We start from the raw sequence: 12139 nt of genomic DNA, 5'->3' as shown, positions 1-12139 counted from the left end.
AAATGTGACTAAAAACTTTGTTTTAAGTCCGTCACCGGTGACGCGCTTTGAGTGTGGGCTGGTGCACGCGAGATGTTGAGAATGAGCAGGGAGACGTGATTGGTTTAAAAAAAAAAAAAACGGGTCTTTTTTTTCATTGGTCGAAGTTATTACAGGTTTACAGCTGCTATTGTTGACAGATTTTCTTTGTTCCTTTTTCAGAGCACATAAGATTGTAATTCCTATCAGGACATTAAGAAAATTTCAACCAAAAACTTTAATGCTCAGATTAGTCATTAGTTTTGTGGCCATGGCTGTTGCCCATCTCTGCTCCATTTAAAACACTACAGTATCATTATTCAACTACTCCACAACACATTATTATCTTTACAAGATTAGTTAATTATTTAGTATAATTTATGTATTAAACCAACCTTATGATGCCATTGATGACACTCGTTGGTGGAGTTAGGTTCTTTAGGTAGTCTGAGACCAGAATCCTCAGATCTCCCTCATTCTCGAGCTCCTCCACATACAGCTCAGTGAACCTGTGAGACACACATGTACACACTTAGATCATAGCAAGTATTTCTTTACATCTTTACTCCAAGCAACAAACTTAATGAATGTGATTAGTCTGTAGATGCTCGCCTGTTCCGGAGGCCCAGAGGCAAGTTTCTTTTTCCAACATCCGTAGCTGGGTTCATGCAGGCAAAAAGACGGAAGTCTGGGTGGCGAACGAGGGGTTCTGTGGAATAAGCATGCGCTATATTGACAACAACTTTCAGAAATGTAAAAAAGCAAAACTGGACAACCAACAAGTTTGAAATATTCTATAATTATTTTAAACAATGTAGAAGTCAACATCAAACCTAAGTAAATTGGTGTCATACATCACATGTTCAAGCAGTAAGATTTATTTTAAATATGTTTGTTCTATTTCATCCCTGCTGACCGCCAGAGGCGGTGCTTTAAGCACTGAATATTCCCCTTCGCGCATGCGCAGTGCGAGTATGTATACCAACAATGTCACCAGTGACCCCTGGATGACCCAGAGGAAGTTTATATCTTCCGGTGTCACTCCAGGGTACTTTCCTTTTTTTCTTCTCGCGCGCAGTTACTGGAATACTGTGCATACAGCTGCCGTCGCTAGTAGCTCCGTGACTGTGGTAGGTCGGAGCAGCGTGCATTCGCCCTCCAGGAGCTGCGACGGTGAGTGTTTGGGTAGCGGTAGCTTCACCCATTAGCAACCTCTGTTGGCACAGGCCGCGTTAGCGCCGCCTCCCCCCAGCATATGGTTTGTGTTTGGTCCCGACGACACGCGCTGACAAGGTAAGTAGCCGCTTATTCGGCAGATCAACGGTTGTCTTTATAAAAAATGAAAGAGATGGTCGGTGAAGGCTGCATTTGAGCAGCCTACTCCCGAAATTTAAGTTAGCCGACTTTATTTGTTTGCTGGTGGGTTGTGTGCGCACGCCCGGAGCCCAGCGTGGATTTGTTTACATTAGCATCACCGGCTAAGCTAGTGTCATCTTCTGTTAAAAGAGCCCAGTCTGGGTGAGGACCACAGTGCAGTGGTTGTTTTTTATTTAGTATATTGGGCCTCTACTGTGCAGGCAGCGTGCACGCTCCCTTCCCCAGTATACGGTCCCTATACTCGCCCCCAACCTACGGCGTCCGCGCTCAGGCTAAGCCGAGGAGTGCAGGGTGGTACCAGAAAGGCGGCGTGCGCGCCCCCTCCCTTTGTTGAATACCTGTGTTGAAATCAGTGACTTCTCAGTTAAGCTACGATGGATGGCTCACATATTTGCACATCTTGTGGGGTTTCTTTACAGCCAGAAGATGGCCACGACCTATGCCCCACATGCCTTGGCCCTGAGCACCTGGGTGAGGCACTGTCAGGCAATCCCTGCATGAACTGCAGCTACTTGCCTCGGGCGGCCAGGGTTGCCAGGTTGGCGGGGGTGGAAGGCTCAGTTGCCGTAGTCGACCTCCCCCCAGGCCAGCCACCTCAGACCCGTCAGACACGCTCCAAGAGGCGGGCAGTGGCTGCGGCAGCTGCCCCCTCCAGGAAGAGAACGAAGTCTGACCACAGTGGGTTATCATCTAAAGTTGAGCAGCTGTCTGCTGAATTGGCTCAGATGAGATCCCTGCTGGCCGACAGCCAGCCGGTTATTCCCCTGGTGGCTGATGCGGCACTCTCTCCCCCAATGCCAACGCTGTTGCCCGAGGAGGATACACTCTCTTTGGCTGCTTCGGCTAGCCATTTCTGTGATTATGGGGAGAATTTGGATGTCGGATCCCAGGTGTCTGAGCAGGGCTCCCACTCCTCGGATCACAGTTCGGGGGCCGAGGTGGAAGACAACTCCATGCGCGCTGTCATGCGCCTGGCTCTACAGCGGCTGCACACAGTTGTCCCACAGCAGGCAGAGGCAGCATCTGCAAGCGCCTTCTTCAGGCGCAGGCCTGCCCCCACAGCTTTCGCTATTCCTCATTCAGAGGATTATCTGAGGGAGTTGCAGTCCTGTTGGAGGGACAGTAAGGCTTGCTCCCGTCTCTCTGCAGATGGGCGGACCCTGGCAGCCATGCATGATGCAGCGGGGGGCCGGACTGGATCGCACTCCGCCCATCGAGCCTGCCATCGCTTCTCTTATTGTGCCCCCAGATGAAGCACTTCGAAGGGATTCTAGGTGTCCTCGACCCCAGTGTCGAATAACCGATGACCTTCTCACGAGGGCTTATGATGCTGGAGCACGCGCTGGTCGCATGGGAAACTCCCTATCACACCTCATGTTGGCCCTCTCAGCCTCACTGCAGGAGGGCGGTGTACATGCCGATGCGGTCACCTTCTGTGATGCCTCATTGGAGGCTTTTGGGCTCATGTCCAGAGAGCTTGGGCGAATAATGTCCATCTTAGTCCAAGCTCGTCGTCAGGTTTGGCTGTCTCAGTCAAACTTAACGGAGGCAGCCAGGAGAGTGCTGCGCAGCCTCCCGGTCGAACCTGGGGTGATATTTGGTCCAGCAGCCCAGGAAGCGCTGGAACGGACCATCCAGGCGGGGCAGACCAGGCAGCAGCTTGCCGGGCTTAGCCGGATGCCTCCTCCTGATAGACCCCCGGCCGGCAGGCTGAGGGGCCCCCCAGCGGTTTTTCACAGCCACATGCCGTCGACAACTCACTCCACTGGTCGTCGTGATGCCCAGCGTCCCGCACGGAGACCAGTCCGGGATTTTCGGGGCTCTGCTCACCTGCCCCGCAGACAATTTCGAGCTCCAGAGCCCTTCCGCCCTCCCACTAGGGCCCCGAGGGGCCGGGGGGGCAGAGATTGAGGCTTTGGGGCCGGCGGTCGGACTTTTTTCGCATCAGCAGCTCCAACAGTGGGCTACTCATGCTTCAGACCCGTGGGTGGTCGCCACCCTAACCTACGGGTACAAACTTCAATTCTGCCGTCGGCCCCCCACATCCGGCCGGGTCAGAATGACATCCATCAGCGACCCGGCAAAGATTCTCGCATTGGACCAGGAGCTGTCTGCCCTCCTGGCCAAGGGCGCCATCGAGCCTGTAGACCCTGGGTCAGATCACCGAGGGTTCTACTCAACGTACTTTTTAGTGAAAAAAAAGACAGGCGGATTCCGCCCAATCCTAGACCTCAGAGGGTTGAACAAATTTCTGAAGGTCATACCTTTTCACATGCTGACCACAGCAGATGTCCTCAGAACGGTGGCTCATGGGGACTGGTTCACATCAATAGACCTCAAGGACACGTACTTTCACGTCCCAATTGCTCAGCAACACAGGCAATTTCTGCGCTTCGCATATCGCGGCCGCCGCTGGCAGTTCAGGGTGCTGCCCTTCGGCCTCTCTCTCTCCCCAAGGGTCTTCACAAGGTGTGTGTCTGCAGCCCTAGCACCTCTACAGTCTCGGAACTTGAAGGTTCTCCCATACCTGGACGACTGGCTGATCTGTGCTCCATCCCGGGTCCAGGCGTCACAAGACACAGAGCATCTCCTGTCCCATGTGGCTCGACTTGGACTCAAGGTGAATGTGGAAAAAAGTTGCCTGGTGCCATCCCGGGTCACAACTTTCATTGGGGTTTTAATGAACAGTGTAACTATGACGGCAAAACCCTCCCCCCACCGTGTGGACGGTATTTTTCGCCAGCTCGCCTTATTCAGGGAGGGCCGCTGGCTGACCTATGTTTCTTTCCTCCGTCTTTTGGGCAAGCTAACGTCAGTCTCGGGGGTAGTCCCTCTGGGCTTGCTGTCGCTGCGCCCACTGCAGAGGTGGGTGAACAGTTTTCACTTGGATGCCAAGCGGCACAGGAGCAGGAGGCTCAAGGTCTCACAACAGTGTCTTTGCGCCCTGGCTCCGTGGAGGGACAGGACTTACTTGCTCAGAGGCGTTCCTATAGGCTCCGTTCCATCTCGCAGGGAGGCCGTTACCACAGACGCATCCCCTTCAGGATGGGGTGCGGTGTGGCAGAGCAGGACGGCCCAGGGGCGTTGGCCTGTGGAAGACCAAGGTGCACACATCAATGTGTTGGAGCTGCGTGCGGTTCACCTAGCTCTCAAGCACTTCTTGCTGCATCTGAGGGACAAGCATGTCCTTGTGCGGTCAGACAACACGTGTACAGTGTATCACATAAACCATCAGGGCGGTACCAAGTCTGCACGGCTGCTGGAAGTGGCAAGGGAGCTCCTCACATGGGCAGCCCCCCGCTTGATCAGTATACGAGCAATGCATATACCGGGAGAGCAGAACCACTTGGCGGACTTCCTCTCCCGTCGGAAACCTCCGTCAGGGGAGTGGCACCTCCACCCGGAGGTAACGAACATTATATGGAGCATATTCGGCAGGGCAGAGGTGGACCTCTTTGCTTCGGAGCAGTCGACCCACTGCCCTCTGTGGTTCTCCTTAGCCGAGACAACCAGTCCTCTTGGCCAGGACGCATTGGCTCATCCTTGGCCGGATGGCGTCCTGTATGCCTTCCCTCCGTTTCCTCTGATTCAGCTGGTACTCCACAGGGTCCTTCAGGAGGGCCACAGGATCCTGCTTGTAGCACCCTTCTGGCCAGGAAGGAGCTGGTTCCCGCTGCTGCACAGCCTCTGTCGCAGCGCACCGTGGCGCCTTCCCGACAGGAGGGATCTCCTGTCCCAACTGGCCGGGCGGATTTGGCACCCCAATCCGCAACTCCTTCAACTGTGCGTTTGGCCACTGGGGGGCCCGAGACGCTCCTAAGCGTCTGTGCCGACCCAGTTAGATATACTATAATGAATGCAAGAGCGCCGTCTACTCGCCTCCAGTATGAGAACAGATGGAAACTGTTTTCCGACTGGTGTACAAGGCGGGAGGTGGACCCTGTGCACTGCCCTGTGCCAGCTATTCTGGACTTTCTCCAGTCCCTTCTGGACAAAGGGCTTTCTCATTCAACGCTGAGAGTCTATGTCGCAGCAATATCTTGCAGACATGTAATGGTCGACAATGGCACGATTGGTAGCCACAAGCTGGTGTCCCTTTTTTTGAGAGGAGCTTGGAGGTTGCATCCTCCGAGAGTCACAAGGACTCCAGCATGGGATCTTCCCCTGGTGCTGGAGGCATTGCGCCTTCCACCGTTTGAGCCCTTGGCACGAGCAGCGCTGAAGTGGGTTAAGACTGCGTTCCTTCTGGCCATTTCCTCCGCAAAGCGTGTCAGTGAGCTGCACGCCCTGTCAATCAGCGACACATGTCTGAGGTGGAATTTGGACGGCTCGGGAGTCACTCTGTGGCCGAACACAGCTTTTCTCCCTAAAGTGCTGTCCCGCGCTCACCTCAACCAGCCCATTCGGCTGGCACGGTTCAACCCTTCTTCCGTGGAGCCAGAGGTTCAGTCTGACCTGTTGTGCCCAGTGCGCGCCCTGGAAACCTACATTGCAGCTACTGTAGGTTTTCGGGGGTCTGATCAGCTCTTTCTTTGTTATGGTGGCCCTAACAGGGGTGGTGCTGTCTCCAAGCAGCGCCTGTCCAACTGGATTGTCGATGTGATTGCCCATGCATATCGGGCAAGTAACCGTCTCATCCCATCTGGTGTGCGGTGCCACTCTACCAGGAGTGTTGCTACGTCATGGGCTGCCCTGAGGGGAGTGCCCCTGGAGGACATCTGTGCTGCGGCCTCATGGGCGTCGCCTGGCACTTTCTCCAGATTCTACAGGGTGAATGTAGCCACACCCCATCCATTGGCTGTGGTTCTTCGGCCACAGTCCTCTGACCCTACACACTGAAGGGTGGTAAGCAGGATTCTTTGTGACTTTTCTGGTATAAGTCATTCAGTGCTTAAAGCACCGCCTCTGGCGGTCAGCAGGGATGAAATAGAACGAAGAGTTACGAATGTAACTATGGTTCTATGAATCCCGAATGACCGCCAGAGCTCTTTGTCACTCAGAATCCTCGTGTGCTCGCGAGAAGATTCTGTAGGAAAGTACCCTGGAGTGACACCGGAAGATATAAACTTCCTCTGGGTCATCCAGGGGTCACTGGTGACATTGTTGGTATACATACTCGCACTGCGCATGCGCGAAGGGGAATATTCAGTGCTTAAAGCACCGCCTCTGGCGGTCATTCGGGATTCATAGAACCATAGTTACATTCGTAACTCTTCGTTTTAAACCAGATGTGTTAAACTTTCCTCCTTTGTGGATTAAAAGCAGCATTTCCTTTGTGCACAGCATTTAATCCACCCTGCTTTAACCGTTTCTTGCCTTGGTAGAGATTCTAAAAATGAGACTAAAATGTTAAAAGCCGGTATCAAAACAACGAGCCCTCACCGGTGTCTCCTCTGTCCAACAGCACCAGAGATCCCGCGCTGCCCTCCAACAGTCCACTCAGACACTCAAGGGTCTCTGCTGCTGCCAGGTTGATCTCATCCAACAGTATCCACTGACCCTTCTTCACTGCCTGAGCTAACGTTCCCTATGAGGGAGAAAATGCAGACTTAAGGAAGATGTAACTGGAAGACATGAGAGTGTGTCTATTTAAGGGCCTCTACCTCCACAAAGGCGAACACCATGGCGCTCTCACAAGCTCGAATTTGCTGTTGGGTCTGACTGAGTTTGGAGGCCAGTAATTCCCATCGCTCCTGCAGAAAAGCAGCTGCACAGACAGATTAGATTGATGTCATAGCACTGAGCAGCACTTTGAACACTGATCCTAACACTACCGTTTGATTTCTCCTGCAGCTCCTTCGTCAGAGCAGACTTGCAGACGTGATCCATAAGCTTGAGCAGATCCTGCCAACGCTTCCCTCTGAAGCACGTCTGCACGTGACCCAGGAAGGTCAGGTTCTGCTTTCTGGAGTAGGTCTGAGAGAACAGGTCCTCAAAGGCCTCCCGCAGCGGCAGCAGAATCTGTTTGTGATCTACAGGCTTGTACCTAGATGAGATTAGTTTCTCATGATCTTTCTGACAGTCCTGACAACAAAACTTATATTTACCATCTCACCCTGTCACTCACCCTCCCAGTAAGTCAGCAGTGTCACTCTGCTGGTTCATGTTCACAACCCGCAGCCTGTGGCCTGCATCACAGAGAATCATTCAAACCATTTCTGCCACAAATATTCTGTACACTAGCATGTGGACAAAAGGCCTCACCAGTGACTCTGGCAAGGTGCTGGATAGTGGAGGTCTTTCCAGTTCCAGTCTCTCCCACCAATAGGACAGGCTCTCCTTTAGCCACGCACACTGCTAACTGTTCCAGCAGCACAGCAGAGGGTCGTGTGGCAGCAAACGTCTGGTTCTCTCTGCAGGAGAGAGGAAGAAATCTCTTACACCACCATATTTCACCTATCGCATTTCATTATCCACAACCACAATAATAGATCAACTAATACTCCAAGATCCTAAAAGACATTCCCTTATTTATATGATGTCATTGTGATAATAAATACAATAACATGATCAGTTACATAGTTCACTCCATTTACTCACTGGCATTGGCTTTTAGAAATGCTCAATGGGAATGTTTAACTACATCTGGTTGGCTGAGCCGTTAGACGACTTTGATTACCAAAATATTAGTGATGCACCGAAATGAAAATTCTTGGCCGAAACCAAAAAGCGAATTGAAATAATTATGCAAATTAATGTTGCCATTGCATTTATGGGTTTAAATGAGTAATAACTTCACTGAAATTAAAACATTCCAATTATATAAATGACAGACTGAAGTCAGATTCTACTTCTGAGGTACAGCTGTTCGTCACGCTGCCGTTTGGACCGTGTCGACGGAGGGCGACACGTAACTACAGTGTCTAAGTGACACAAAAACATAAAACGCACTTACATGCCCTGTCAATTCTGCTCAGAAGAAGCTTTAATGCTCAGATGTGTTGAAATACAGCCGCTCCGTAAATCCACAAACAAGTTGGCCCGTTTCCAGACAAGCACGTGCTGATCGCGTTTTTTGCTTATGTTTTTACAACATCCTGTTTTGGTCAGCTTTTTTCGGTGAGTAAAGTGTTTCGAAAATGCACTTTTGGGCCATTGTCGGCCGAAGACTTTCAGTAGTCGGAATTTTGGCGCAACACTACAAAATATTGTCAAAAATCATTTTTGTTTACCTAATTTAAACAGCAGGGGGTTCAGTTCAAACTTTGTCACTAAGATACTATGTGTGTGTGTGTGTGTGTGTGTGTGTGTGTGTGTGTGTGTGTGTGTGTGTGTGTGTGTGTGTGTAAAACACATACACACTCAGCTGGACTGCCTCAGTCTGCTTTCGGAGCAAAGTAGTCCTTCCCACTGACACCTTGAGCTCAGACAGATCTATTCCAGGCTGATACTTGTGACAGAAGTGCTGGGCCTGGAAGACAAAAACACACACAACACAACTGTTATTATCTACAATCATTTCTAAATCACTGTTCTCTTATTGATGATTGTATCGGCGTCTCCTTTGTTTGCAGCTCCAATGGGTGTGTGCTTGAGTGACTTCCTTATATGTAAAAATACCATCAGATGTATTGAGTGTGTTGGGTGTGATCCTCCCAAACATCATTATATATACATATACCGTATTTTTGGGACTATAAGGCGCACTTAAAATCCTTTAATTTTCTCAAAAATCGACAGTGCGCCTTATAATCAGGTGCGCCTTATGTATGAAATTAATGTGTCAAAATGTTTTAGTACAACTTTGGTAAACTATGAAGATGCACTGCTTGATGGATTTTTGGCACTTTAGGGCTACCGTAGTCAGGCGCCTCGTGGAATGATATGTACCTGTGCTGTGCTTCAACATGCTGAACTGAAAAAGTGAGTGTATTGTTCTGTATTTTATGTGTTAAACCTGAACAATGTTGAGAATTATTGTTAATGAGTTGAATACATTTTGGGTTATCTGACTATTTTGTTTCGCTTAATGCGTCTTAATGATAATAATAATAACAACAACAACAAACCGGTGCGCCTTATAATCCGAAAAATACGGTATATTCACACAAAATAAATACTGTACCATCTCTTTGGAGATGTTAAGCTTGCTTCCAATGATCTCAGCCATTCGTAATCGACTTCCAGGATGAGACAACATGGCTGTAAAGCAGTCAAGAGCCTGGAGACGACCAAAACAACAAGGATTACATACTAAGCTTATTACCAGAACAGTACTGTGCTGATTACATTGGTCCTATAGGTCATAAAAGTCATTCATTTAGAGCTATTAAACAAAGCTATTCAAATTTAATACATTAAATTAAGGTTTTTTTTTTTCTCTTCTATTTCCTACTTGGTGCAATATCTATATTTTAATTCAACAATGTTGACAGACTCATAAGTTATGTTATGAAAATTTCTAACTCATGATTTTTGGATAATTCTCAGGGGAAACAGTATTTGCTTCTAACTTTTTAAGAATAATTTGCATGTTCTCCCTGATTGTAGAGGTTTTCTCCTTTTGAGTTCCCGTCATACCCTTCAAAACATTTTGTCAACTTGACAAATATTAATTTATGAGCTTACACTTGCATTGTATTATATTTTTTAAATTAAATTTACCTAAATGTACCTTTCCTAAGAAAGAAACCTGCCTTTTAAATTAAGGGCGGGTGACTATATTAATACATTTAGCATTATTATAGAAAGCAATTCATTAAACTATAGAATATTTGAGGTTGGCTCTGCAAATAATTTAACATTAGCCAACTAATTGTTAGTCATAAACACTATAAAGACGTTAAAAGTAGAATCAAAATTAGCAATGACATTTTCACTATTTTAATACACTAATAATACAAACTGTAAGAACATATCAATAATTTATTGATTTACTTTTGCTTCTTAAATGCCACATAGCAACCTCCACTTTCTGTTAGCATGCAGGCTATCTTTAGCAGGCTTCTTGACAAGCTATAATATATGTAGTTGTGTGAAGAACAGATACTAAGTTGACATTTCATATTGTTACTGTGCATAAAACACCAGATAAACTTTACCATCCGTCCTAAAGCAGTGACAGAAATTAATTTTTGACAAGACCACAACAAAAATGACACTGCAGTCTTTAGTCATAGTTCCCCACAATGGAACACAATGTGAACAGAAGAAACACTTACTTCTCTGAAGACGTGCTGTGCTGTGGCTGATGATGCGCTGTCAAAGTCGGCCCTGATTCTTTCACACCATTTCAGGAGGTCCCTGTGGAATAAGAGTAAAAATAAATAGGTTCTTCACATTGACCCATAAGAAACCTATTAGCCTGTAGAGGTGTCCCGATCCGATATTGGTATCAGTCCAATATCAGCCAGAAAACGAAGCGCTCCGTTAAGATGTGAACTCTTAACTTTGAGCAGTGGACAGTGGACGATAGTGTGTTGTTTTTTCTCCACGCCCTCAGTTGTTCCCACCATATACTGAATTGTTTGCACTTTAAAAGTATAATTTGTTTTTTTGGATTTATTTAGGTGATTTTTCAGGGTCTTATAATTTTTTTTTTAAATTATATTTATTCAACTGTAGAATACTGTAGATTTTATGTAGAAGGTTAAAATTTATACAACCAATTGGTTACCAATAAATGGGTCAGTTTTTCTCGTACCTACTTTGAGTGACATCACTTGATCAAGCCTTTTCTAAAATTCCACACTACAAAAAAGTCATAAAAGTATGTATGATTTGTGCTTATATCATATCGGATCAATATTGGTATCGGCCAATACTCAAAAAGGCAATAACGGTATCATATCGAAAGTGAAAAAGATCCCTATTATCTTGCTTATTGTCCAAATGAGAATTGAGTGAAAGGGAAAATGTAAAATATTGTGTAGTCACTCTATATCTCACTCATCTCATTAACAGCTGGCATGAGTTTCTTAGTTAATGTTGACTCACAGAAGCTGAACATATGATTCTAAAAAGGAAAACCAGGTTATGAACTGAACCACAAGCCTTTCACTAATAAACAGTATAGGGCACGAAGACACACCAATGTAAATGTCAACTGAATGTAAACGTGTTGTTTGGTCACATTAACCCCATGACCTGGCACAATGGCAAACATAAGCAATGCTGGCCTCGCCATCCTATCTAGTATCTATACAGCACTAATTACATTGATCCCTGAAAAGCCTTTGTAATATTGAAGAGTGATGAAAAAAAAAAAGTGAGACATTGATTTAAGCTCCAACAACACACACAGATGGAAAACCAAAGAATGAGAAGGAAGCTGAGCAATGATTTCATTATGTTAATAGTCATTTAAATTGCTATTAGCAGGGAACGTGCTGCTCTTTCCTAAAGAACATCTGGAACAAACCAATTATCAAGGGAAAATCCAATCAATCATCTATTGAACTCAGCTACAGCTAATGGAAAGCTCATTAAAGTTATGGAGGTTCAGCTGTTAGCTTGCTTGTAGTCAGGCCGTAAAGATGTTTTTGAGAAATTTGAACATATGTCTTCCACATGTGGTATGATAGCAAAATCATTCTACCAGTACTTGGATATGTGTTTTGCGTTAATTATTAATAAAAGAATCTGACAGAAAAAGTGTAATTGTGAAGTGTAAACATCATTGCTCAAAGCTGATTTTCAGATTTGATTTGCTGTGTACAAACACACTTTAAAATTTCTAATTTGACAGATTTATTTCATCTCTTTCTGCATGACTTCATGTTCTAGATGTCACTAGTTTAACACA

The 12139-nt window shown here is 46.9% G+C and overlaps 1 protein-coding gene across 6 annotated transcripts in view; it reads right to left on the bottom strand.

The window, feature by feature from the left end:
* The window catches only part of mdn1 (midasin AAA ATPase 1), a 94642-nt gene that overhangs the window by 53062 nt on the left and 29441 nt on the right, over window positions 1-12139 (bottom strand). For all 6 annotated transcript variants that reach the window (XM_028440380.1, XM_028440382.1, XM_028440381.1 and 3 more), the window contains 10 exons: window positions 10557-10638; window positions 9461-9556; window positions 8694-8806; window positions 7600-7748; window positions 7463-7523; window positions 7170-7381; window positions 6999-7102; window positions 6778-6922; window positions 631-727; window positions 414-527 (listed from right to left, as the gene is read on the bottom strand). In XM_028440380.1, coding sequence (XP_028296181.1) covers window positions 414-527; window positions 631-727; window positions 6778-6922; window positions 6999-7102; window positions 7170-7381; window positions 7463-7523; window positions 7600-7748; window positions 8694-8806; window positions 9461-9556; window positions 10557-10638 — 1173 coding nt within the window. The remainder of the gene's footprint in view (window positions 1-413; window positions 528-630; window positions 728-6777; window positions 6923-6998; window positions 7103-7169; window positions 7382-7462; window positions 7524-7599; window positions 7749-8693; window positions 8807-9460; window positions 9557-10556; window positions 10639-12139) is intronic.

The sequence above is a fragment of the Gouania willdenowi genome, chromosome 24 (genome assembly GCF_900634775.1).
Source record: "Gouania willdenowi chromosome 24, fGouWil2.1, whole genome shotgun sequence".
Taxonomy (NCBI): domain Eukaryota; kingdom Metazoa; phylum Chordata; class Actinopteri; order Blenniiformes; family Gobiesocidae; genus Gouania; species Gouania willdenowi.
This window is presented reverse-complemented; position numbering and strand designations above follow the sequence as displayed.